Source organism: Arvicola amphibius, chromosome 12, assembly GCF_903992535.2.
Source record: "Arvicola amphibius chromosome 12, mArvAmp1.2, whole genome shotgun sequence".
Lineage (NCBI taxonomy): Eukaryota > Metazoa > Chordata > Mammalia > Rodentia > Cricetidae > Arvicola > Arvicola amphibius.
The window spans coordinates 8,439,170-8,467,123 of record NC_052058.2 but is presented as its reverse complement, the minus strand read 5'-3'; the positions used below and the strand labels follow the sequence as shown (position 1 = coordinate 8,467,123).

General features: G+C 43.6%; 1 protein-coding gene across 1 annotated transcript; it reads right to left on the bottom strand.

Moving 5' to 3' along the window:
- Positions 1-27,954, bottom strand: Rrp15 (ribosomal RNA processing 15 homolog). The gene is made up of 5 exons (XM_038349204.1): positions 27,805-27,954; positions 21,377-21,648; positions 19,349-19,446; positions 18,081-18,279; positions 1-414 (listed from the first exon to the last, which is right to left on the bottom strand). Exons 1-5 carry the CDS (start codon positions 27,947-27,949, stop codon positions 283-285), a joined length of 846 nt encoding a protein of 281 aa, XP_038205132.1. The 5' UTR covers positions 27,950-27,954; the 3' UTR covers positions 1-282.

Below are 27,954 nucleotides of genomic sequence, written 5' to 3'. Positions count from 1 at the left end.
TATGCACTTTGGAAACCCTGGTGCGCGATCAGTGTGTGCTCACATGGAGGATCCTGGAGAAGCGCACATCACTGCTCAGAAAAGCAGAAGATGGCTTTATACAAATATTTTGTAAAATCTTCAAAGTTATGTAAGTAGTACCAACACAATTTTAGTACAGTTTGCACCTCAGGAGGCACTGAAGCAGGGGTTCTCAGGAATCTGGGTACTTCATAACGGCCTCCTGGCTTCCAACAGTCAGAGGCCGTGTCTTTGGAGTAGAGTTGGAGGCTCCCAGTCTGCTCAGTCAAGGGTCCCTGCCCTGCTGCCAGCAGGCTCATCGCTCTCCTTGTCCCAGTCCTTCATACTGGCTCCCATCATGAAATCATCTCGCAGAATCTTCCACCCTGGGCCCTCTTCTGATTTTGCTTCAGTCTGAGAAAATGTACAGAACCAAGATTTTCACATATCCATTTAAACATAAGGAAAAAATTGAAACTTATATACTTCAAAACAAACCTTTCAATGTGTAGTTTTAAATGAGAGTAAACCAAGGTAACATAAAACTGATTTTATATATGCTCATGTATATACAAACACAGAGTAAAGTGAAAAAATTTTATTTCACCAATGAAACATAAAAGCAAAATAATGTGGAGTTGGGAGAAATGCAGTAAAATATAGACTTGGTAACAATTCTTAACCACTTGGACAACATTAATTAACCTCCAGTGATAATTTATTAGAAAATCCTTGGCAATTATTTTAACAGAAGTCTAACAAAGGTGTTTAACCCCCAACTGCACTAAACAGAGAAGAGGGCTGCAGGGTGTTCAAAGTGGTGCCATGTCCAGATTTTGTAAAAATGTGAACAAATACCCCTCATTCTGCTCACGGTCTCACTACCTGACGCAAGCATGGAATCAGAGACTAAATAACATGCCAAGATTATAAATAACTGAAGCAGGCAACTAACTAAGTAGCCGGTTCACTTCATCCAGACACAGGATTGACTACTTGGAGCTAAGCCTTCCTTTCACGGTAAAGCAGCACCATCTTGTGGCACTAAGTAAGTAATGCAATACATTTCTCTGATAAACAACCTGTGTCCAGCACCACTGTGGCAGGAGTCCTAGTCTCACCAAGGCAACCAGTCTGTGCAAATCTATCACATTTGGGGCCATATCTATGTAGTAAGCATTTTAAAAGAAAAAAGACACCAGAATGTTCGCAAGGTTTCACAAGCTAATTACCTATATCTGTGGAAGCTTCACCATTACGTATCAAGGGGGGAAATGTCCTACTGCATCACTTCTAGATTTGTGTGATGAAAACTAAAATACACCTTGAACCAAGAGGCAAGGCATCATTCAGACTTGGCAGACGGGAACTGACTTCGTACTGGACAGGTATCGGACTGACAAGTATCAGACACCCAGCTGCAGTGATGCCAGTGCAGAGAACCAGAACCCTGTGCTGTCTGAGGACACCACGGGCAAGGCTTGCCATGCTGCAGACAGGAGGCAGACCTCTCCTGGTGTGCAGCCAGGCCCTCTTACCCACATTCCCCTTGCTGGTCTCCTTAGGAAATAGCTGTCCTGAGAGGCACCTGGGATCAACAGTCACAGCCAAGTTAATTACTCAAAGCTTTCAATTAAAGAGAAAAAAGAGATTTGAACTAGGGTCTCATACTACAACCCAAGTTATACTGAAACAAATTATTGTAGCCCAAGCTGACCTCCAACTCATAGCAACTCTCCTGCCTTAGTTTCCTAGGTGCTGGGATTACAAGCACAAGCCACCACTCTCTAGTTTCAATTCAATTTTTTTAAATTTATCAACAACTTAGAATTATAAAACACAGTGAAAAAACAAAGTGCTTGGTGATTTCGAGTTCCTGGTGTGTTACCCTTTGAGAGTCAATAACAATAGAATGGTAACCCAGATAGTTTTGGGGGTTTCAAAATTGTGTTATTTTAAACAGACTTCATAGTCTATAATTTGAATAACTAAAATTCATGTTTAAAGAATAAAATATAGTAAGCTACAGGAACAAGCAACAAAAACTTAAATTCAGATTCACTCGGTTTTAAAGTGCCCATTAGAGACATGAAGGGTAACCAAGGCTGGCTTGAAGCTAAAATACACGATATGGGGAAGGGTGAGAAGATGACTCAGAAATCACATACAAAAGGAGGCAAATAGAAGAAAAAGAAAGGCAGAAGCCAGTTCAGGAGGCTGCAGAACAGCAGTGCAAAGAGAAGAAAGGAGGCTACAATTCGTGCTTTGGAGTCCAATGCTCACACACATCATTCCTCAAGTGTAAGGAGGGAACCGGGCACAAAGGTACTTTCCTGAAGTCCTTATCAGAAGGAACTCCAGAGGACAGAAACCAAAACAGGATGTCATCAGTGCAGCCAAGGAAGAGAAAGTCTCCAGGCTCCAAGTGAAGGGAAGTTCTAGAATAACTTGACATGAGGCCTAAGGAATGCCTGCAGCAGTAACTTCAAGGGACAGAAGCATGGCAAAGATCCTATCACCCAGCCACCAGTCTTCTGTCAGCACTGGACAAAGCCTGGCGGAGTCTGCACTAGTCAGAGGGAATAGAGTCAGGAGGCAGGAACCAGAAGATGCAGGAGCCAACATGGGAGCAATTCCAGATGGCACAGCAAATTATTTAAATAGCAGAAAGGTAACCAGGAAACTACCTGAGAGATCTCAAAGGAGAATGAGGGTTTCCAGAGAGGATATCCCAGTAGGAACACAGGGAAGTATGGAGGCCCCTGGCTTAGAAGCTGCAGAGCAGGCAAAGGACACCCAAACCCAGCTTTATATTAAAATAAATGAGTTTGGGGCCGGGGGACATGACTTCCAAAACTACATACACACAAAGAAACCTTAAAAGCTAAATATATAAAGTGAAAACACACCCCGGCACCACTTCCCCAGCTCCCAGGTCTCCTCTAGGTTCGTCCTGCCAAGGACGATGGGATCTTTTAACCACGTTCCACCTCACTTTAACTTTATTCACCGCGCTGTCAAGTCGGCACGTGAGGCTAGATGCTTCAGAGCACAATTCCAACTCTCTCGCCAGGTAGGAATCACCACCCTCATCTTATGCAAGGAAACTGAGGCTCCACAATGCGAAGCAGTTTAGTTAAGTCCAGGAGTTAATGGATAAGTCAGCCCTGAAGGACAGGAAAGACGTTCCCAAGTCCCCGTCTCTGCACAATTCACAGGAACACACTATAATGGTACCATCTCTAAGACGCTCTGTTCTACCACCCGTGACCACAGCAGCCGCACAGCAGAATCAATGCTAAAATACGCAAGAAATGCCTGACTAGGTTTAAGTTCTTGGGGCGGGGCGGGGCAGGGGGGGGTTGCAGGGGGATCCACATGGCTGGTGTATATGGCTGGGCTCAAACTTGACTATGTAAGGCAGGGATGACCCTGAACATATGATCTTCCTGTTTCTACCCCTGACTGCTGCGACTACAGGCATGTGCCATCACACATGGCTTCTGACATTCTGGGACTAAAATCCAGACCTTTGTGTATACTGGTCAAGGACTCTGCCAGCTAAGCTACAGTCCCAGCCCCTGTTTACAATAACCTCTATACAAATTCCAATCTGAGCAAATTACATTGCTCTTATGAATGTTTCATAAACAGTCTTAGCACTGAGCACACTACTTAGAGTATCCACAATGAAAAGATAAACCGGATGATCACAAGTTAACACAAGAACAGGACCAGGCACACAGTAGGACATGCCTGTCTATAATCCCTGGGAGTTTGAATGAGGTCAGGGCAAATAAACAAACAAAATAGCCAAGGGAGAAAGGCTGAGGTGAATTCCAGACGTGAACTTATCAGAGGCTGGCAAGATGGCTTAGCAGGTAAAGGGAATAAGACAATGGCTGCCAAGCCTGATGACCTGAGTTCAATCCCAGGCTCCACGTGGTAGGAGAACTAACTGACCCTGCAAGTTGTCCTCTGACCTCTACACATGTGCAGTGGCATGTATATACAACTAGTAAATAAATCCATGTGATTAAAAAAAGGAAAGATACAACAACAAAGAGCTTGGTTTCTTTGTAATAAAGAAGTAGCAACAATTTGATTTATTATTTTTAAGACAAGAACAAAAATCAAGAGACTTCTTCTGTACTTCCTTGAAGAAATGATCAATTCTTTAACTGGGTTTAGAGGCAACTGTAGTAATATGGGGTTTTGCTGCTGTTAGAAACCAACAAACACCTTAAAGGGAAGGATTTACTCAATGATGGCTTCAGCTCATCATGGCTAACACCAAGGTAAAAATAACAGACTCTAGAGTCAGTCATTACACACGTCCAGCTGCAATTAACCTTAGCAGGAGCTACACGAGCTTTGTACTGCTGTGGACAAACAATGCCAAGGAAGGGAAGGTTAACTAAGCCCATGGTTTGAGCCTGCATCCACAGCCAGTAGCTTCCATTGGATGGTGAAGTAGATCTCCACAGTGAGGCAGAAGAGCAGGATGGGAGTACAGGATGAAGAAAAAGAAAAGGGCATTGGGGTCTCAACAGCTCATTAAGGTCTTGCCACCAGCAACCTAGTTCTCAAATAAGCTCAACCTCTTAGAGACTCCACCGCCTTCTGAGAGCTCTACAGGTTGCAGCTCAAAGCTTTGACTTTGGACCTTTGTGGACAGAAGGTGGGATACAGTGCTGTAGTTTAGACCTCAAATGGCCACTTGTGATGGCATGGTGACACATGCCGTGTTTCTAACCTCTGGAAAGCTAAAACAGCGAGATCACAAATTCAAAGCCAGCCTGAGCTGTAAAGGGAAAGTCCATCTCAAACAAGCAAGTGAACAAATGTGTGCAGTTTCCATACTCAAGTAATGGATAAAACCAAGAAACTGGAGAGACATGATAAAGAACTAGAGAGGGAGAGTGAGGTTTCAAGTTACTGAAATTAAGCGACCTTTAACTCCAGCCCAAGTCAAATGTACAGAGCTCTCAAAGATAATCCAATTTCCCCCTTTCAGAGTTGTTCCTCCTGAAGCACAGGCTCTGCTCCAAGCTTGAGCCCACTGCACTAGAGCTACTGGGACTTCTTTCTGCACCCTCACCGCAGCGGTCCTTCCTCAGGTCTGTTTGGTGGCTTCTATCCCAAACCACTGCTCACATGTCTAGTTCTGTAGCACTGTGTCTCAAGTAATACTCACACACTACTAATATCCCTCACCACTCAGTGTCTTAGAATGATGGCTAAGTTCAAGTTCACTAGCATAACCAAAGACCAAACAAAGCAGCAAGTGTGCCCTCGATACCTTCACACCAAACTAGGAGGCTGAAATACCTAGTAGTCTCTGCCAACTGATCATAAAGTCTTCAAGCACATCCCTATTCATAGTTACACAACAGAAATGAAAAACCCGGGTTTACAACTGTGAAACTACACAGGGTTTCAAGCTGATCCAATGTCTAAGGGGACAAGTTTGCTGAGTAAGAAAATATTTGGGAAACAGCTCTTTTCCAATGCTGAGTCCAAATAAGGAATACGAATGTATCTATACATCAAACTCAACAAAAGACTTAACAATACACAGAAGGTCCTATCAGAACTCCCTGGAGAAGAATGAGATTTTAGGGGACAAGACAATGAAAGCAAATATTTGAGCTGGATACCTTGTCCCAGAACATGAAGCCCTAAAATAAAAAGTGTCGTTAGAATTTTCTTTGTGCCACCAACCAGCTTCCCAATAGACACAGAGACTTATTACTAATTATGAATGCTTAGCCTTAGCTTAGGCTCATCCCACTAGCTCTTTTAATTTAACCTGTCTCTATTCTTTTATGCTTTGTCTCAGGAGTTTTTACTTTCCTTCATTCTGTATGTCCTACTTTCCTGCTTCCTCTGTGCCTGTCTGTCTATCTGGCCCGCAGCTGGCTAGCCAGCTTTCCTTTTCTCTCTCCTGCCAGCCCTACTATTCCTATTCTGCCTAGCTATTGGCCATTCAGATTTTTATTAGACCAATCAGGTACCTTAGACAGGTAAGGTAAAACAGCAACACATCTTTACAAAGTTAAACAAATGCAGCATTAACAAAAGCAATGTATATTCTATACCACAATAATAAACTAGGCCATCCCTAAAGGGTACAGGGACCAGGTTACAGGCATTCCTACTGCCATATTTGCAAAGTTCAGCATTAAAATATGAAAGTAACTGACTGAAAATATTAAATGACTCATAAGTCCCACATCTGTGACATTTGAAAAGATGGACAAGAGTCAAAGGGAAGGGAGGCTCCCTTACCATGGACGGAGGTGACCAAATGGAGAGATATCGATTCCCATCTTTAGAAACTTCAGCACATCTCAAAATGCTTGCTAGTAAGCTGGACTGGAAGGAGGTGATTAACCTCCAATGCCACTCGTGTTTCATGCAGTATCAGTAACCCATGCAGTACAAGAGGCAGCGGACCTAACTACCTCCTCCCCAAGTTTGCATCCCCCAAACCATGCCCTCTCTACCTGCTCAGGGCACATACCCAATTTTCCCCTTCAACCTGGGAAGCTACATCACTCCATTGAACCTTCTGGCCATATACCCAATGTGCTTCAGCACAGCATCAAAGAGGCACACCCAAGAATTAACTGCGCCAAAAAGTCTGACATATATCCCATCAGCATCTTAGCTCCTGCTTTCTGGCTTACAACTGAAAAGGCACAATGATAAACAAACATGGATAAATGAAACCCATGCATTCATTATTAATTCTTCAAAACAACCACCTTGTTTCTTTTAAAGTCAGTAATGTTTTTGTTTATTTTTGTTTTTTCAGTTGTTTTACTGGGCTAGAAGAAATGACAAGATAAAACCAACAAATCTATTATGTTAACCATGACTGGATTTTGGTACTCAAAGTTATAAAGGAATCTTCTGAATATTATGGTACGTGAACTATTTCAAAATCCTATTTTAAAAAAATAATCTTTGGTGCTGGGCAGTGGTGTGGCACAGGCATTTAATCCCAGCACTTGGGAGGCAGAGGCAGGTGAATATCTTTGAGTTCAAGGTCAGCCTGGTCTGCAGAGTGAATTCTGTGCTTTCCTTTCCTAGCCACCGAGACCTGAATAATCACACAAACCTTTTACAACACTGTTTATTAATGACTCAGGCCCATTCCTAGCTAACTCTTACATCTTAAATGAACCCATTTTATTATTTTATAGTTTACCACGAGGCTTGTGGTTTGTCACCTCACATCTTGCTTCTTGGGCGGCTACATGGCATCTGCCCGACTCCACCTTCTTTCTCCCTGTATTCAGTTTAGTTTTCCTGCCTAGCTATATTCTGCCCTGCCATAGGCCAAACCTTCTTTATTATCCAATGGTAATAAAACATATTCATAGCATACAGGGGGGAATCCTCCTTCATCAGAGTTCCAGGATAGGCTCCAAAGATACAGAGAAACCCTGTCTCAAAAAAAAAAGACACCAAGTAATAATAATAATTTTTGATGTACACATAGCTACAATCGTCAATTAATCAGTAACCAGAATTTAAATGAGAAGAAATATGGGCAAGCAAACATAACCAAAACAAAGAAGGGTCAATGGCTTACAGACCCAATAGAGAATCAGGGACCCCTAACACTATTAGATTCCCTTCCTACTTCGGAGTTTTCATAAACCGTGTAAGGAGGTAGTCTACATTTTGTATTCAGTGCACAACGCATAAATAAAAAATATATGTGCTTTCTAGAAAAATCCTAATCTCTTGTAAAAAAACAACTAAAAAGTAGATTCTAACAGGTAAATTTACAAAGACTTTTCTACAGGCATTCTATTATCTTCTACATCAAAAGCAGGGATGAGAGACCTAGGGAAAAATCCAGGCTGCAGCTGCCTACCTGTCCATCTTTCTAGTCTGCCTCATCCCACAGCTTCAATGAGGTCTATGCAGGCAGCGGCACCAACAGCTGCCTGCCTGTCCGTCTTTCTAGTCTGTCTCTGGTCCACGGCTTCAATCAGGTCTGTGTGGCAGCGGCACCAACAGCTGTCTGCACGATGACTGCAGCAGGGACGGAGTCATGTTGCGTCTGAGTCCAGACTCCACTGAGCGCTATCAGGGTGAACCAACTCAACTGTCTCAACTGGTTCTGATTTAGGCTTTTCAACTCTAAGAGGAGTCTCTACGTTTAATAGCAGCTGCAAGAATGGACCCTGCACACCACCTAGCACACAGACACTTCCCACCCAGTCCCACTGCTCTTACTGAGGTTCCGAGTTGCGTACCCATGTGTGATCCTCTGATGAGATCTGGTCACATTCTTAAAGTGAGACCCTGATCTAAACAGTATGGCAGTCTCCACACACCTTTATCCCAGCACTCAGGAGGCAGAGGCAGCCAGAGCTCTGTGAGTCGGAAACCCTGTCTTGTAACCCCCTCACACTCCTACCGGAAGAAAAACCCCGCACTGTGCTTCTTGTTAAGGAGGCCTTCTAAGCAGTAGTTAAATAATAGCAAGACAAAGCAGACAAACTTCTAGCTTCTTGAAACTCTATTCTTTATTAAGAATTATTGTTAAAGACTCCATATGTAAAATGAGTAAGAATGTTCCAAATCTGATTTTTGCTGAAGTATTTTAGAAACCTCTGAATTTACAATACCCATGTAAGAAGTTATAATAGCCCCTTTAACGCTAGCTGCAGGTGTCAGTTCATACAATACATACAATGGAAAGAGCCCGCGCTACTGACAGGTCAGAGTAACAACAGCCATGGCAGAGCAGTGAGGGCACACAAACACCTTCCTGCACACTTGCTGCTGCGACTCTCCTCATCCTCAGGATTCAGGCTGTACACAGAATACAACTTTTGAATCTCATTAGATTCCAGGATCTGTGGCCTTGGTCACTATATACAGTATATAACATCCCCATAAAGACTCTTAACCGTCTGGTGCTCAAAATGATGACTTTTAGGAAAAAACAAGAAAATACTTAGCAGATTTTACAGTACGTGCTACAGGCACAAAGACGGGTGCAGACTTCACAGAACAGACAGGGCTCAGCCTCAGACAAGGCATCGTTAATTTCAAGTTAAAGACAGACTCTTCACAACAGCCGCAATGACTAGTTCTTCCTCCACACGTAGCCCATATTCCCATCCCAAACACAACTCCTTCCAGTTAAAGCTGCTGTTCATGTCAGACAGTATCCTACACCATAACTACAGTGTTTCTGTGAATGACTACAAGGAGAAACTGACTTTAAACTGTACCCATCCACAGTAATGGAGAGGACACTGCTCCTTCATTTTAAGCTTGAGTCTTGCTAGGTCTAAACTCTACTGTTTAGGCATTTTTGGTAAACAAACATTAAGCTGGATTATTTACAAAGTTCGCATTCCACACATTCCATTTGCAGATCCTAAGGGGGAGTAGAGCCCTGAAGACTGCTGGGCAAGAGGCAATCTAAGGACAGTGCCTCTGCCACCCATTCCCAGGCTTCTGTGCCTCCAGACCAACTGGAAACGTCCTGAGAACACTGAGGCCACCTAGAGACCTCTGTGACCTCCCTGCTAGGCGCTCTTCTCAGGGGCAAGGATTCAGCAGGTCTAAGCACCAGAGAAGCACACAGCTTTAAAATATCTACCCGGGCAAGGTCTGGGCTGTAGGACAGCAAGTACGGCTGTTTCTTCAAAGGCATTCTCAACACTGAATGCCTGGTTATATTCCGGGGCTGCCATTTAAGAGAGAAGGGATAAGCAGCAGCAACCCCCCATCTCTGTTCAACAGTTAAAGGCCTCCCATAGAAAGATAAGCAGCCGTGCCTCGGCAAATGACTGCTTTCTGTGTGAATGTGCACCGGGACTTGTCCAGCACAAATCCTGGAACTCTGAAGCAGAAACCGGCCTGCTCTCACTTTTCCCCTCCGCAAAATCATCTGAAACTGATGGAATGTCAATTTCTGGGGAATGAAAATCCTGTAGAAGTCTGTAACTAAGGGCAGAAGTCAACAGAGCAATGCTTCTTAATGGCAGCCAACAGTCTCCTTAGAAACTCATATTTAAAGTACGGCACATGCGCTCCTGGCTTTGGGGGGAAGAACTACAATCCACAAGACTTAAGCACAGTTTACCGGGCTTTTGAAGAAATGAGCAAAAGAAATAATCACAATGTTTAAAGATAAGTGAAATAGAATAAGCTATCTTCACACAGTCTTTAAAAATCGACTATTTTATCATGAGAGAAACAAATCCTTCCAGAAGGTACCTATCTGGACTGGAAAAACCACTGTCATATGACTCTCTACGAGTTAATTTTGTAAACACATGCACTCCCTGCTTCCTCATACAGCACCCTACACAAAGTGCCCAGCCACATGTGCCCATGTGAGGCGTGACTTACCTAGTCCAGAGAAGACCAATGGTCTAGGGAAAACCAGTTCACTGAACCTAGGAACTTTCCAGTTTACAAACCAGAAACACTTCCTAAGATGCTATGCATCCTGTCTGACCATTCAGGGGCCCCACTGGGACACCCGGAGTCCATCAGCTCCTGTACAAGTGGCCTTACCACACACACTCTTTTCCCCAGCTGCAGCCATGCTGGTGCCTACAACCAGAAAATGCTTCTCTCCACGCTCGCTTCAATGAGTCATTACTGCCCTGTCTCCTTTCTGATTACAATACAAGCAAATACCGCCTCCCAAACATGGTACACTTTTTATCTTCTCAATTATGGTTAAAAACAATCAGTTTTGAGTCTCCCTGCTGTGAATCAGTCATTTACAATCCCTCTGATGTACTGAAGGTAGACTGGTCCAACCTCCAATCTGCCTCTGCAATCTGGTTCTTCTCTGGGTACCAACACACCCCTTCCAACACACATGGTCTTTGTTGAGCTTCTCCCCTCTTGCTGATTCTGGCAGTGGCCTCCCACAAGCTGATCTTCTGAAACTACCTTTCCACCTCTACCTCCTTTGTTTTCCTTGAAAACAATCAAATCTGGCCAGAATACATACTTGGAGAAATCAGACCCTAAGAACTCAAGTCCAAATCCCTAAACAGAAGGATGAGATTGACAATCTGATCCTACCCATGACCTCAAAATCCCTTATGACCCATCAGCAAGCACCTTCCATGCCAACTTCTACAGAGAAGAAAACAAAAAGGAAAGAACTTGGTGTTGGTCCTACTTGCCTGTGGGTTCAACAACCATCAGTCAACCACAGGTGGGGAGAAAATGTCCAACAGCTACACACCACTATCCCTGAAAAGCACAGCCAAGCACAGCCGGCCTAAGAGCACCCCAAGTAAATACCCAGGGAGTATTTAAAATGTACATACTTCAGAGTCTGACACCACGATGCGGATGCCTACACAGACCTGCCCGCACACTGACATACATGGGGTATGGAACACCAACGAAAGGCAAACTGGCAGGCACTGCTCTCTATGGAGCATCTACTTCACAACAGCTTTAAACCCAGGCTGGGTCCTGATATTCTGAGCACAGCACTCACGACTGTCACTATTCCTGCTGACATCCTCATATTTTCCCAGCTGAGTCTTTCCAACTTCATGAACACACCCAGCTTGCTGAACAATGGTGCAAAGGCTCCTGTTTGTAAATGAAGTACTGGGTAGCAAACCGCCACCAAATCTGACCTTCAATCCTTTACTCCAAACTTCTCTTTGGGAGTTAAGAACATTCTTTGCTTACATCTTCTTACTTCAACTAATCTATGTTTTTCCATAAGCCTATCTAAAACAAACCAACAAAAAGTGAACTTGGTAGAGGAAGTCCTTAATATCACCTACCAAGATTATTCCAACAATGGAGGAGACACCATTACTGAGGAGCAGATACTGGGTGGTTCATTCAACAATTAATGACTTACTCCTACACGTAAGCATGGAAATTTCTAAAAAGGAAAGCAAAGACTGTAAAATCAGTGAAGGCCAAAGGTGTACCATGCTGCAACGGATTCCCATTGCGGGCATCCTTTGCCGCCTGACAGAGCTACAGCTGGATTGGGAAGAAGCAAAAGACGGTCAGTGAAGCAGCGGCCACACAAGCGTGAGGACCTGCACTTGGTCCCCAGCCACAGAGAGGACACATGTAAATCCCAGGGCTAAGGAAGCAGACACAGGAGGGTCCCTGGGAACTGTGGGGAGCCTGTTTAGCCAAACCAGCAAGCTCCAGATTCGGTGAGATTTTGCCTCAGAAGGGAAGGGAGGCGATGCAGGAAGACACTTGAGTCAGCCTCTGTGCCTCCCCATGGAGTGAAGGCAGACATTATCAATGTTAAACTAAACATATATAACAGTAAAAAGCTAATTTTACACATGACAACTAAGTTTCCTAAACTGAAGCTGCTGTCCCTTTAGAGACGAGTCCACAAAGCGCCTTCAGGTTTACCTTTCAGGACGCTAGCTCCAAGGACTAAACTTAACTAGTGACTCAAATGATTTATTGCTTAGCACCGTTAAAAATCTTATGAAAAATCTTTCCCTAAAGTGACCTTTGGGAGCAGCTGATCTGTTTCTCCTGAGAAAACTTCTAACTATTTCACAGATAATAACATATGACTGTAAAATAAAACTAAGAAGCAGTCCCACACATGGCCTGGAATGCTAACATGTCCACACAACCCGGCAGTTTATACAGTGTGATCTTTATCAAGACAACAACAGCACACAAACAAGGACAAGCTTGCACCACAAAGTCTCCAAAAGCCAAAGCGTCAGCCCCTGACTCTAACACACCGAAGAGTGGCAATAATGAAAACAGAAACAAAAAGCAGAAACCAGGTCTGTCTAAAGCCAACTGATGTTCTGAAAGAGTCTAGTTGCAGTGACCTGGAGACCATCAGCAGGTGGCACAGCAACCCACAGATGGGAGGGGGCTGTCTGCCCACCAGCCACCGACAGAAGATTAATACAGAAACTTAATAGCAAGAGAACAAGTAGTTTGCATTCCTGAAAAATGGGCAATTGACTTAAACAGAAACTCTTTGAAACAAATACAAACATCTAGTAATTATATGAAAAATGTCCAACATTGTGAGCCATTAGGGAAGTACAAGTTAAAACTACACTGAGGACATGGGTCTGGTGGCACCTTCAATTCCAGTACTCAGAAGGCAGGGACAGTAAGAGTGCTGTGACTGTGAAGCCAGCCTGTTGTACATAGCAAACTCCAGTCAAGCCAGAGCTACACAGTAAAACCCTAGTAGATAAAATTAAAATAAACCTGCCCTGAAATTGTAATTCACCCCAGTCAGAATGGCTATTACCCAAAAGACAAAAAAATAACAAATTCCGGTGACAATGTGGAAAAAAAGGAGTCTTTCTGTGCATTTGGGGGAATAGACATTGGTATAGCTACTGTGGAAGTATGGGGTTCCTAAAAAGACAACTGTCAGATGATGCAGCTTGTGGTCATTTACTCAAAGAAAAAGAAATCAATCAGAATCAGCTGAGCAAAAAAAAAAAAAAAAAAAAAAAAAAAAAATCCCCCAAAAGGTAGATGGGCGGGTGGGCTACACAGCAATTACTGAAGTCCTATTCCCAACAGAGTGCCAAATCTGTCAGTCTTATCAGGAAATAAATGCATGAATAAAACACAGTATATGTATACTTTGCAGCATTATTTAGCCTTAAATAATTATGCCAGCTGTAGGTAGCAGGCAAACCTAACAACCATCACGTTGAATAAAATCAAGCAGAATCAGTCAGAGGCATAGGCATTACACAGGTTTTCTCTCACATGCAGAAAACAACAAACAAACAAAAACCAAAACCAAAACCAAAAACAAAAGTGACAATGACCTGAGGGCAAAAGAAAGAACGACTAAGAAAAACGGGAGGGAAAGGGAAAGAGAGGGTGAAGGGAGAACAGTCGTGGGCAATGCACACAACACATACATATGGAAAGTATCAGAAGCCCAAGAATGTGTACAGCTAATGCAGATTAATAATCATAACTTTAAAATGCACTGGGCAAAAGTGTGGCAATGAAGCCAGTGGGTAAAGGTGATGTCAAAGTGAGAATCAAGACTCAAGTCAAATTCTGGAGGTGAGTCGGGGTGAGGAAAGACTGGGGTGACAGGCCTATCAGAAGGAGCAGTGGCCGACAGTCTATACAAACAGGTCATTATCGAGGCTCCAGGGACACCGGAACAAAGACTCCTGCCCCAAATGCAGTAGACAGCAGACACGGTTCCCTAGAGATAGAGGGTTCTAAGAGGAACCTATACAAACTGTCAAGTGGGCATCCTTTTAAGAAACCAGCTTTCCCTGTTAGCCTACAGCCTGGCCCACCACTACCAAGTTCTGAGCTCACATGTAAACTCTTGTCACTCCTCAGTGTGCTATTCTGAGACATGAGCAGTGAAAATCACCACCATTCATTTGAAGACCTGTAACAGGAAAAACACGGACCAAAGCAAACAGCAAAACTGAGCCCATGAAATAACACAATGTAAAGCCCCCCCCCAAATTTAAAGCAAATTAAAACTAATTCGTCTTTTAAAGAGAGAAATGTGTACCATACCTATGAAATAAATTAGCACTCTCAGAAAGAAACACTAAGAACATCAAAAGCTCCTCAAACTAAAACTATGACAGCAGGTTTATTTTCCCACTCAGGCATAAGGGCTAGAAGTCAAAGAACTTGCCCAGAAAAGAGAGAGTGACAGGAAATAAACAGAAAAGTTACAAATGCCCACAGGATAAAGCACAGAGGGAAAGAAAGAACAGCCAAAGGCCATGGAGATGAACAATATGGCCTATGGAACACAGAACAAAGAAGCCACACCAGGGCATCCATTGCCAAACTCAGAATGAGAGAGCGAAAGAAAAGATCCTTAAAGCTCCGAAGAATAAAGAACCAGAAGTCAGAACAGCACCTGCCATCTCAGCAGCAGAAACAAGATAGCAGGAAATGGAGCAATTCACGTCAGCTTTCCAAGAGAATAAACACCCAACACGGATGTCCGCTATGGCACATGCTTCCTGTGCCATAAAGTCTTGTTCAAAGAGCAGCATTCTCCTCTCAATAGCAGTCTGTTCAGAAAGGGGGATGGGGACTATAAACGATGAAAGAATTGAATAGTTATTAAGTAAGCAGAGAAAAACATTTACTTAGTGTAAGACTTGAAAAGAATAACGCAGTACCAACTCGGCATCCATGAATGTTTGCTATCACAAGCAGCACAGCTCCTTGGTAATTAGATTCAAACTCAAGTACAACATTCAGAAACAGGATTCTGTGTCCACAGTAAGAAACCAAAACAGAATAACAAAACAGTGAGAAGAAAATGTGCCAGGATACTGGTGGCATGCAGCTGCTTCAGAGCAAACTGCTTCTAGATCACGGTCTCTGGGTTCGCTCCCACTCCAGATTACACTGTGCCTGCTGGAGGAAAGAAGGTCAAAAGCAAATCCAGATGTCTCAGTTCACAGATAACCATTTACAGAAAATTACTTTGAAACTAACAGAAAAAAAGAAAAAGCAAAGTATTTACTTTCCACCGGCCAGGAGTTCAACCCACTAATGATACTAAATCTATCTTGGGCACTTAGAGGACAAAGTTCCCAGGGTGACTATAGCCTAAGACTTAAAGTAAGTATCAACTCCCCACATGGGGTCCAAGTCACTAGACCTACTTCTGATAGACACTACAAAATAAAAGCCGGAGTAAGAACCATCTTCCATACATGCACTATTTGGGTTCTTTACTACTAGAGAGACAAACTTTCTCATAATCGTTATGCTAATGACAACAATGTGCTATCCCAAGAGCATGCTCATTTCAGACGCAGATTTTCTCTTTGTGGTATGGCCATCCTAATGGGATAGAGGTTAATCACCAACCACAACACTCCATCAATCTCAGTCTTGAACATACGCTCGAAGAGAATGAGATTGGGGCTGGGAGTGTAGGTCAGTGGTAGAGTGCTTGCCCAGTGTGCATGCAGAAGTCCTAGGTTTGACCCTCAGCAGTAGAGTAAGGAAGGCAACAAGAGTGGTCGGAAGGAGACAGGAAATGACTTGAAATCAGCATGTCAAGGACATCTTATCTCACCATATGCATTGCAACATTACAGTACTAGGATATACAGTAAACCTAAATACCATCAACAGACAATGGATAAAGACAACATGATGCATTTTATAAACATGTGTTACACCAATACTTTGACTTAACTTCTATTGCAATGGAGTACTATTCAAACACAGCAAAGAATGAGTCCCAACATTTGTGACAGGATAAAGGCACCTAGAGGACACTGTTCTATGATATAAACAAGCCAGGCAGAGAAGACACAGCACACAATCTCTTGTGGAATTGTAAAGTATCTCACACAAGTTAAGAGTAAAGTAGTAATTATTGGAGACCGAGGAGACTATGGGGAAGGCTGGTTAACAGCTACAATGGCAGGAGGACAAAGTTTTGGTTTAAGGTAGTGGCTATGACCTGACGATTACCATTTATACACAAACCAAAAAACCCATATCACACTGTAGTTCATAAACTATCATGTGTCTATCAAAGCTACAGATAGAAACTAGGCAAAACAGCAACTTAGTTAAGGACACTGAAACGTGCTACAAGTCTGAGGTGGTGGGAAGCCCCTAATGTCCCATTGCTTCCCCCACTCACTTACCTCCCCTTCCTCCTCGTCCAGCCCTTATGAGATGAAAGCACATTTCAGAACTTTCCCCTGGACATTTGGAAATCCACTGAGGTCCACCCATATGTAAGACTGGAACAGCAAAGTCATCACTCCAAAGACCACAGAGGTGCTTACAACCTCTCTTTTCCCTGAGACAGGGTAGTATTATGCAGCCCTGGCTGGCCTAGAACTCACAGATCCAGCTACCTCTGCCCCCTGAATGCTGCAATTAAAGTGTACACCTCCATACCTTGCTAAGCTAGTGCTTAGAATCTTAACTCACCAAAGCTGCCTCAGTGTAGATGCTATTGTATTTTAATAAATAAAGCTTGCCTGAAGATCAGAGAATAAAACAGCCCCACTGGTCAGCCTCACAGACCACGCAGTGGTGACACACACCTTTAATCCCAGTAGCCACACTAGTTGCCATAGAAACCAGGTGGTGTATGCCTTTAATTCCAGCCCTAGAGAGGAATAAAAGACGGGAGGAAACAGCTCACATACAGTCTCATTCGGAGATTCCTGGAGGAAGGATTGCCATTTTTGAACTGAGGTAAAGGTAAAAAGAGTTAGTGGCTGGCTGCTTTGTTGCTGTAGGAACACATTCCACTCCTTCAGCCAATAGCCTTTAAGATACCAGCCCACTTGGGCATGGTCTTATACTATCAATGCAGCTGTAAAGCCTGTGGTGGGCTCTTGCTTCAGGCTCTCACTTCCAGCTGCTAGACTCTGTTCCTGTTTTCCATTCCTGCAGAGGACTGTTATCTAGGACAGTGATCTGTAAGTCTCCCCTAAATAAATAACCCTTTATTATTCATCTGAACAAGTGTGAGATTATTCTGTAATTCCCGCCATCACTTTGTTTTACTAACCTTCAGGATGAACCCCGATTTCTGTCTCTGAGTTTTTATTAATCATGTTTCAGGCTATCCACCATTGCTCCTCAAGGTCCTGACACCACACGTTACAAGCTACATCCCATCACAGCCATTTCTGTGGACCAAATTTTGAACTGTCATCATCACCTGGATTTCCACTTTCCAAGATGCAGAAATGATAGGCTTAAGATAGGAACGATTCAAACCCCCTTCCACACTACTTTTATGACTCCACTTGGCCCCTGAGTTCTATCAACAGGGTTATGATAGCAATAACTGGTAACTTCCATATAGAATATCATTATGAAACTAAAGAATTCAAACCTTTAGTTAGGCTGTGGAAAAACAGGAATTGTAACAGGATCTGAAAGAATTCTTAATTCTACAGGGTGTTATTTCTCCATCTCAGTATTTTAACAGCCTGTTAGATTTTAAGTGTCCGATGTAGTGACTCTCCCCATGCAGTCCTACCTGTCTGTCGCATTTTAACCAAGTGTCTGATGCAGTGATTCCCTGCCATGCAGAGTCTTACCTGTCTGGCTTTGGGGTTCTTCCCAGCAGAACTGTTCTCATTTGTACCATCCATTCCTCGAAGAACACTGATGAAATCCTTCTTGGAAACAGTTGACATCAACTTAGCTTGCTTCCTGATGGAGCCTCCGGCTTCCTTAACCTTTTCACCAACATTCTTTTGATGTTTCTGAACAGCATTGAATAACTGCACCACACCCCTGGAATGCAAAATATCGGAGCAATGTAACACAGACAAGCACAGCAGAACACCATCTTACTATGACAGTCTAGGAAAAAAGGCAAGCCTTCTCAGGGAGCAAATATTCTAATTTACTCTCGAAAGCTAACGCTGAGCTGAACTGACTCATCGGTCTGCTTGGTCAACAACGCAGTCTTTCAGGTAGTAAGCTGGCTTTACATCTACTTTAAAGCACATTGAATCCACAAGTGAATGGTCTTAATATGTCAATAAGCTGAATTTTCATGTAGTTATTTTAAAATAACAATTGTTAAGGAGCTATAGAAAACTGAGGGTTTTTTTTTTTTTTTTTCAAACCAAAAGAGCAGTGACTCAATTTCCAGGGATCCTCACAGGCTGGAATAACAGATAAGTCAAGACAGACTCTGCCACCTCACTGAGGAACCCCCACAGACCAGAAAATGACCAGAGTAACCCATCAACTAGAAGTTGACTATCCCTCCACTAAACAGAACCGCTATGTTTTCTAAGGAGCAATTCAATGCTGCCTCCCCAATTCTCCAACTCCCACAGTTGCCACTATAGCAGAAAACATCCCATTCTCCAAAGACTCATCTCTGCAGACAACACGTGGTCACACAGAAGACACTATCTCCTCTTCAGCTCTAGATATGCAAAGTGACAAATGCTTGGTGCTCATGCTGGGGTGAGGGATTAGAGGGAAAAGGCCAAGGTAAAGCTGGCATAATGTGTGACACATCATCCTGTTCATACAATGTAAGAAAACAAACCCAACACCATGCATTCAGACAAGCACTAGGGAAAGACGCAATCAGCGGTCTGAAATCACAATCCCCACAACTATAAAAATGATGACCTGAGCAGATGCAGACCAAATACACACTTAGCAACTACAGTTCTGCCTCATGACACCTCCAGTCTTTGGTGAAATTTAGTGTCCAAGAGCAGCCTTGGATGCGTGTCACTTGGCTCAGGGAAGGCAGAGTTGGGAATCAATCTGAAAGGTGGATCACTAGCAAAGCTTTTGCTTTCATGGAGCTGTTTAAAAGGCAGAAGCACTGTCTTACCTCGTTGCAATCCTCTGAAGGTTCCTCTCTGTCTCTTTGTCTTGGACAACATCTGGCTTCACTCTGCACAGCATCTCCCACTCCCGCTTCTTATCGAGCTGTTATAAATACAGTTATGTGAAAGGATATTAGGTATTTTTGAAAGAGCAGGCAACTTTGATATGCCATTCTGTGAAAGGAGAAAGGTAATCAATCACCCAGCTCTGTGTGTTATGTTTTTCACCACAGTTTTAGGGGCTCAGCTCCGACGGCCTGTGGTCAGCACTCAGCATGTCATGTTTAAAAGGACCCCTGGAGTCAGGCTCTGGAGAACTGCCAACACATACAGCCAGGCAGTGCAAGGCAGGGTGAGCCAGCCACCCTGACTGCCACAGCCCATCATCAGTGGGATGCACAAAACCACACTGCCCACTCCGTTAAGGGCAAGAAGCTTCCTATTCCCTTTAGAGTGGACTAGATATTCACATATTGACTCACTGATTGTCTCTTTCTCTTTGTATAAAAAGTACTTAAATCTATTTCTCCTCCCCAGGCACATCCAACAATGCTCTCATCACATACAGTCTTTTAGTCCCAAACTCAAACGAGCTCATTTCCTACCACCATGCAAATACAGAAGGGGAGCTAGAGAAAGGAAGCTCCACAGACAACCCTCAGGCTAGGGTAAAATGGACTCTGAGCAACATCCTGGTCCCGCATGCCTGATTTGACAGACTGACTGTTCAGGTCTGTTTCCCAAGATGATATATACTGACCAGATGAACTACTTACTTGCCTGGGGACCACTAAGCATCTACACTGAGAACAGTGGAAAATGCTGGCTTTTCTCTACCCCCCTCTTCTTCTGAAGTAAGCACATGGCTAAGCCCAGGTGATGGTGACACATACTTTTTAATCCCAGTACTCAGGAAGCAGGGATAGGCAGATCTCTATGAGTTCAAGGACAGCCTGTCTACAAGGTGAGCCTCAGAAAAACAACACAAAAAAAACAATAACAGAACTTGGCTGCTAACACTCCAGATCTGACAACACAGACTAGCCCGGCTCCTTTAGAAAAGGCATTCTTCCCATGGTGCATTTCAAAGTTAGCAGGCTCATTACCACACAAGTCACAGGGCATTGCTACCTGACTTCTCCAGGGGGATAGTCTGCCACTGCTGCCACAGCAGTGTGCTTCCATGTGCTCCGTGCCCAGCACATCTCCAGCACTCAGAGCTGACCTATGTGCTTCCCTGAGCTTGAAATTCTTGCCCTCCCCGGAATCTGGAGACTAGAGGTAATTAATGACACTTGTAAAACCACTTCCAACCTTTGCCAGTTAATAAGCGAATATCCAAATTTCAATGGAGAAGCTTTCTGAAGGTTTAGAGACAAAGCTTCTCTTCAGTACAAAGGATTCTCAGTAAGAGCACAGTTGTCTGTCAAGAGTAAGGCCACACACACACACACACACACACAAAAAAAAAAAAAAAAAAAAAAAAAAGAGTAATGCCACAAGAGTCCAGCTTTTAAGTAGAGTAACCTACAGGAACAAGGGTGTGCCAGACACAAACAACATACATTAACTCATGCCTCCTTCTTTTCTCTGTATGGAAACTACTCTTGAAAAGTACTTCCATACTTCAGTACAAATATGGAAAGTTTTTTTCATTCGAAACTACTTATTTTTATAAACAAATACTTTTGACATACTGATACTTATAGTACAAAGAACACGAAAACGTCACCATAGCTTCTTTTATACTGTATAACGGCTAACTTATGTGCAAATTTAGGTCTTTAGTCAAGGTTAGACTAACTTTATCAGCAGTGATTGACTAGAGCAAGAATTCAGTTTGTCAGCAGAAAACCATTTCTGAACTACACATAATTCAGTATTCAGATTTACACAGTAGAGCTTGCTCCATGGCCCACACAAGACTGTGTTTCTGACTTAACCCTGCTTACCCACCCCAATCAAGAAGCCCTTAAAGCTGAATGCTTCTGGGACAGACTCCAAGGCCAGCACAGACAAGCGGGTGGACAGACCTGCTTCCTTTTCTCCAACCTCTCCTGCTTTAGCTTCTTCTTCTCCTTCTCCAGCTCTTTGTTTTTGGTGAGGATGGTGGGTTTACTTTTAGGAGTCTTTTTGCTGAGGATTTTGGCCATGGCGTCTGCCCAGCCAGAGTGAGTCCCAGCACCTGGCTCTGCAGCATCTGCATCTTCTTCCTCACAGGACTCCACATTGTCCTCGCTGTCGGCTTCTGCAGCGCCATCATCTGAAGACTGGTCCATTTCTGCAGCACAGCTTTCTACCGAACCTAAAAGTAAAAGGAAGTTGAGCTTTAGTCCCCTGGGCAGAGCACTGGCAGGCCCTCTGAAGGCCCGTGTCTGCAGCACTATGAGGAGCACCAGGATCCCCCATGTTGCTAACAGCAGCAGACAGCAGCCCACAGCGCTGACAGGGAAGTCAGAGTGCCTTCAGGAGCAGGTGGCGGAGACAAATCCAACAGCTGCTCACTTCGCACCAGTGGGGAAGGTGGGAGACCAGGGAGGTCCAATGCCGAGTGCTCTCAAGACAGATCCCAACTGAGCTTGCTCTACACTATTGAAGAGACTAACAAAGGTTATTTTTAAGAACTGAAGTATTAGTTGGGCAGTGGTGATGCATGCCTCTAATCCCAGTTGCAGGTGGATCTCTGAGTTTCAAGGCCAGTCTGGTCTACAGAACAAGTTCCAGGACAGCCAGGACTGTACACATCCTGTCTCAGAAAAGGGGGCAGGATTAAGAAAGAAAGAAAAAACAACTAAAGTATTAATTCGTTAAGAAAAACATTTTAGTGCAGATTCCATTTTTCTAAAAAATTTGCCACTCACACTAAAATTCTGAACTTTTGTCCAGAAAAATACTAAAAACACCTGATTTTTTTAAAGGAGGATATAGCAATAAAACTTTGAACTCTCACATTTCACATTTTGGTGGTTGGGGGAGATCAGCACTGCTGAGCAACAGTGGACACATCAGCCTCCGAGGTGACCGACCACATTCCTAGGGGTGTAGAATTCACCAGAACACAGACTGCGGACAAACTAGCTCCTCACAGAAAGCGCAGGCAGCAGGGGTCAGAGGGCCAGAGGACTAGCAGCAACAGCAGCACAGGAGGGCTGGGCTGGGAAAGCTTGCCGAGCAGCTGGGGTACTGGAAGCTTAGCAGGCAGCATGGTGTAGAGGCAGCTACACAGCCCAGAGCACTTCACAGAGTTCCAGTGTCTTCTTCCAGAATCCCATGGAATCCACTGGAAAACACTTCAAAGGGACCTGCGACGTTTTCTAATAAGAGCTAATAAAGGCAGCTGAGAATTCTCAGAGAGGAAACTCAGTGACAGCAGCTGCCTTAGAGAAACATGAGCTTCCCACTGCTCCCCTTAATACCATCTGACACCCCCCATGGAGGCAGAGCCTTCCAATCTCAGAGTGTAAGCTACAAATCAGCCAAACAGCTGACTGGATCTTTTACCCAGGGACTGACTATAATACACGGCCTTTAGGTACTAATTTTAAACAATACAGGTTAGGCATCCAAAAATCCAAAACCCCAAACACTGCAATATGAAATTTTTAAGTGCCATATTGATGAACTGAATTGGATTTGGGAGCATTTCCTTGGATTTCCCAATTACAGATGAGGACGATCTGCCAGCAAAGTCTACGTAGGGCAGTAAAATCAGCACAGTGAAAACTACACAGTCAAGCGCCAGACAACTTCTCCCCAGAAGCATTTCGTTTTCTCTCGTTCTCTCTCTCTCTCTCTGTCTGTCTGTCTGTCTCTCTCTCTCTCTCTCCCTCGTTCCCTCCCTCCCTCCCTCCCCCCCCCCTTTAACCAACACTATCTGGGACATTAGAATAAAAAAAAAAAGGGTTTCCCAACTCCTAGAAAATATCTAAAATAACCAAGCTACAACACTGACATCTAGTGCTCGTTCTGATGAAATCTGTGCAAAGGCAGCAATGAGCCACACTGTGAAAGATAGAAAGAAGTCTTTCCATGATGCAGGCCACTGCAGCTCACTACCTGCTCAGAGTAATACAGGACGGACGGACGGACACACACACACACACACACACACACACACAACCTGTAAAAAGTCTATAGCAATATTTTATACAACCTGAACTCACCCTACCAATGAAAAGAATTCCAGAAGAATTTGGAAAAGTGGTGTTTTTGTTTTTCAGCACTTGAAAGCCTTTTATTGGGGGTGAGGAAAATTGCATGCAGCAGACAGACAGAAAAAGGGAACACAGGAAGCCAAGAAATCCCTAGTTTATTTTAGTTTTTTAAGAAGCTCAGATTCAGCAAATGAGTCCAGCATTTGGTACTAATGGAAATAACAGTCTGTATAACTTAAAAAAAATAACAGTGTAGTAAGATCTGCCAACACACACACACGCGACATAATTTCCTTATAGGATACTGAAGACCAATTATTATGAGAACTAGAACTAAACAAATAAACCAACAAACAAACTCTTCATTTTCAACTGTATCCTGACACAGATTCTGCTAATTTTTCACTAACCAATCTTTGGCAGCAGAAAGTAAACACAGCTGTCTAACGCATGACTAGAAATCACTAGGCATGTATAAAATTCTCTCCACGTCCTATATTACTTTTAAGTGACTACTGAGTTTTACTTTAAGATTGTGAAAACAAGAAAGACCTGCAGAGGATGCTTATTGCAAATAATGACAAAAGTTCCAGCAGCGGCAATGTCCACCGGTCGGTCACCCACAAGCCTTCGCATACTTCAAATATGTCCAGCATGACCGAGGAGCTCAATTCTTCAGCTCTCACCACCTTAAATGCAATATAACTGCAGACTGAAGAAGACACAGGCACTTCTCACCTTCTGCTTCTTCCAGACCCTCAGCAGCCACGCAAACTTGTCCACCTACCAGTTCTTCATCCCAGAGGACTAGCGGCTGGCAGGAGTAGAGTTTTCCTCAGAACCAAGCAAGACAAACCGTTAAGAGCATGCACACACCCCAGACATTTCTAGGCGCTTCTGAATGAAGGGCAGGGGAAGAAATGACACTCAGCACTACTTCTCTTTCACCAAAGAACTCAAGTTCAGCAGATAAAGAAATGTTCGATAAAAGCTGTGTTTAAGAGAAAAGAGTGAATACTGGTGACAGGGCAGGAGGTGGTTGTCGGAAAGTCCCACACAGACAAACTGTGCTGTAAACCGTTCACCGCGCACACAGGGCTGCTAGACACTTCGTTTCTTAGGCGTGCTGCTTTGCTAAGTAATCTTAACGAAAAAGACGGCTGCAGTTTGATGAAAGCACACGTTCTGCTAGGTTATTAGGTCTTAAATGCAGCTTTGTAGTTCATCAAAAATGAAGGGCTAGATTGATACGAAGTCCAGTGTGAGAAGCAGACAGTCATTTTTTATACATGTAACCAAGACAATTTAGGGGTTTTCACTGTCTAGAATGACATTATATTTTTGGCTGTGAGCCTAGCCTTTAACGGCTGAGCCATCTCTCCAGGCCTAGAATGACATTACCACCCACCTTATGACACAGTCAGAGGACACTTTCTCTGAGGAAGTGTCTCTTCTTATCCTGGCTATGGAGGGAGGCCAAGGACTTGGTCACCTGGGTTGACTGGAGTATAAGAGCTTTTCCCCAAGAGTACAAATAGCATTGTGCCTGAACCTCCTGCGCTGATTCGACAACTTGAGTAATAAGTCGGTTAGTCCCACCTTCCTCAGCTAACAGTATCGTTTTCATGTTTTGACCAAAGTTCAAAAGAACTGATTTTTTAGGTTTTGTTGAAGAATCAAGTATATATTGTATTTGAAGCAATAAATTATCCACTTAATCTAGGCAGCTCAAGGAAAACTCTATAGGGATGCCATCCTCCCTCTTACAGCAGCTGACATTCATATATTAAGATGTATTCTGTAGCTGAGTCAAGCTGCATAAGGCTTAGGCAGGACTGCCAAGTCAAAGCCATGGTGTCAAAGGAGCAAACAGGCCCTCAAATGGACTACACAGTCACTCTTTAAGTGAAAAAGTACAAATAACCCAAAACACAGAAAATATGCTTACTGTCTTCAGCCATGAAGATTTCCTTCAAAACTACAGTAAGATTCCATGTCACTCCAGTCGGAATATCATTAAAACAAAAGAAACCACGTATGCTGGCACTGGAGAGGCCAAAAAGGGGGGGGGGGGGGGACGGACGACATGGACTGACACAGGAGGACCTTCAGTTAGAAGCCACTGTGACACACTGCAAGTCTAGGCTAATGAGATCCCATCTAAAACTATCAGTAGAAATAAAATTGGTAACACTTATAAAAAATTAATATGAGAGTTCTTCAAAAAATTAAAAATTCTGCTTAAAAATTTTTAAAGCCGTGACCATAAAAAATTAGTTCTCTGCTGCTAGAGATGTTACATCCTAAATAAAAGCAGGTATTTTAATAACAAAAATTAAAATTGAACTATGATTTAGTTACATGACTTCTAGCACTCCCCAGAGGAACCAACGTCAGAGAGGAGAGCACACACGTGTTTACCACAGTGCCACTCAGCCAAGTTCTGGTATCAGCCTAGGTGTTCATTGGTGGAGAACAGAGATCTTTCCAATGCACTGAATGAAAGTCTCCTGAGCACCACACATGCATCAGGTCCACACTACATCCTCAGATACTGCTGCTGTCAAACTCAACAACATCTCCGTCTCAAGAGATCAGGAAGTTTTTGCAACACACCATATTTCATAAAAGCACAGCTTTCTACCTTTCTTCAACAGTATGTCAAAATAATCAAAACCAGAAGATAAAAATGTACATCTCAAGACACCTAAGCCACACCCGTGCTATCTGCGAGGCAATGTCATGCAACTAAAAGAGGTTGCTTCAGATCCCCCAGTAAGGTCCACCCTTAACCACAGTCAGGCTCAGCTGGAAAGTCAAATAGGTCTCATCCAGGTTCCTAACAGATGGGCCGGAACAACTTAACCATGTGCCTGTAATCTGCTCACCACTCCTGAGGCCTCAGCCTTTATAGCTTTTCAGTTATTGTCATCTGAAATCTTGGCAAGAGTTCTATAAAATCTTTCCAGAAAGACTCAATTCACAAGACGAAAACAACCATTTCTTAGGTTAAATATCAAATTCCGAGTCACACTAAAGAAGGTGCACTAACCAATAACTATTTATTACCAAATTTATAAGACGAAGGGCTCTTTATTATTCTTGACCACTGTCACAGAGATGGCTTAAACGCCAAAAAAGAACTCGATGGAGAGCAGGAAACTCAGAGGGAGAGCTCTTAGCTAGCATTCATGTGGTTTGATACCAAACCACACACAGAAAAGACGCAGAAAAGTTGTTGGGGTTTTTTTTTGGGGGGGGGGGGTGGGTGGGTAGAGAGTTAAGTACATTTTCTGCTCTTCAGAGGACCTGAGTTTGGTTCCCTGTAATTGAACCTGTAACTCCAGCTCCAAGGTATCTAATGCTTCTGGCCTTCATGTTTGTACACATAACCATATGTTGGCATACACACACATAAATAAAAATATTGAAAAAGCATGTAACTTAAAAATGAGAACGACAAATCTAAAGAAAGCAGGGCATTAAGCCACCAAGCGAAGGTGACAAGGAGCACAGTGATGTATTAGAAACACAAGGAGAAATATCCAGTGGCTCCAAGACTCGATAAAGCAGGTGGACATGCAAGCGTTTGAAGAGTACTGTAGGCAGGACAGCGTGCCGGCACGTCCCGTGTGTCAAGCAACCAGTATGAATAGAAACAGTAATTACCAAGCAGCAGAGAGGCAGGTGAGGAGACAAGACCAGCCACATCGTGCAAGTTAAAAATGCGGGATGTTACTCTCGGATGTGACGCCATTCCCGAATGACTGACACGAAGAGACACAGGTGGGATTGTGAGTTATCAGTTACTAGGAGCAGTAACTAGGGCGTAGGAAGCAAACGTCTGCTCTTCCTTCTAAACTCAGAAGCTGGTGACAACGACGGAAGGTAAAACTTCTGTTTCTCTCCTTACCATTTCCTCTTCTTCACTGAATACTATCTTGTCTCCAACTCCCAAAAGCTTCCTTCCATGCCCCCGCTACACAGTAATAGCATTTCTTCCGTCTTGGGGCCTTTTGCTCCTCCTCTCTCAACCTATCCCACCCCTGTTGCCTCAACTAAGAGCCTGCCTTTCCCGCTTTCCTCCTGTTAAAGTTTCTCATTGGCACAAGCAGTCCCTTCCATCTTAGCAACAGCTGCCTGAGTGGAAACACAAAACTAAACATGACAGCAAGGCGTCTTTGAACAGCGGGACTCCTCACCCAACTTCACTCGTGCCACACACGCAACGCGAAGAAATGCAGCCCTTGCCTTGGGGAGTTCAGCCCGACCTTCTCAGCCGCCAAAGCTCCGCCCGACCGTGTTACCTTCCCCGTCGGAAGAGTCTTTGAGCTCATCTTCCAGATTCGAGATTTCAGCCTTGGCTACCAGCTTCATCTTTCGCTTCTTCTTCAGGGAACGCTTCAGCTTTTTCCCCGCGCTCACACGTGAGTCTCGAACGGTCGCAGCCATCTTGT

Excerpts from the sequence above, each read along its gene's own strand:
- Rrp15 (XM_038349204.1), bottom strand. The coding sequence starts at position 27,949 with ATGGCTGCGACCGTTCGAGACTCACGTGTGAGCGCGGGGAAAAAGCTG. Across the intron at positions 21,649-27,804 it reads AGACTCTTCCGACGGGGAAG|GTTCGGTAGAAAGCTGTGCT; the intron begins GTAACACGGTCG and ends TTTTACTTTTAG. Across the intron at positions 19,447-21,376 it reads GGTTGGAGAAAAGGAAGCAG|CTCGATAAGAAGCGGGAGTG; the intron begins GTCTGTCCACCC and ends TATTTATAACAG.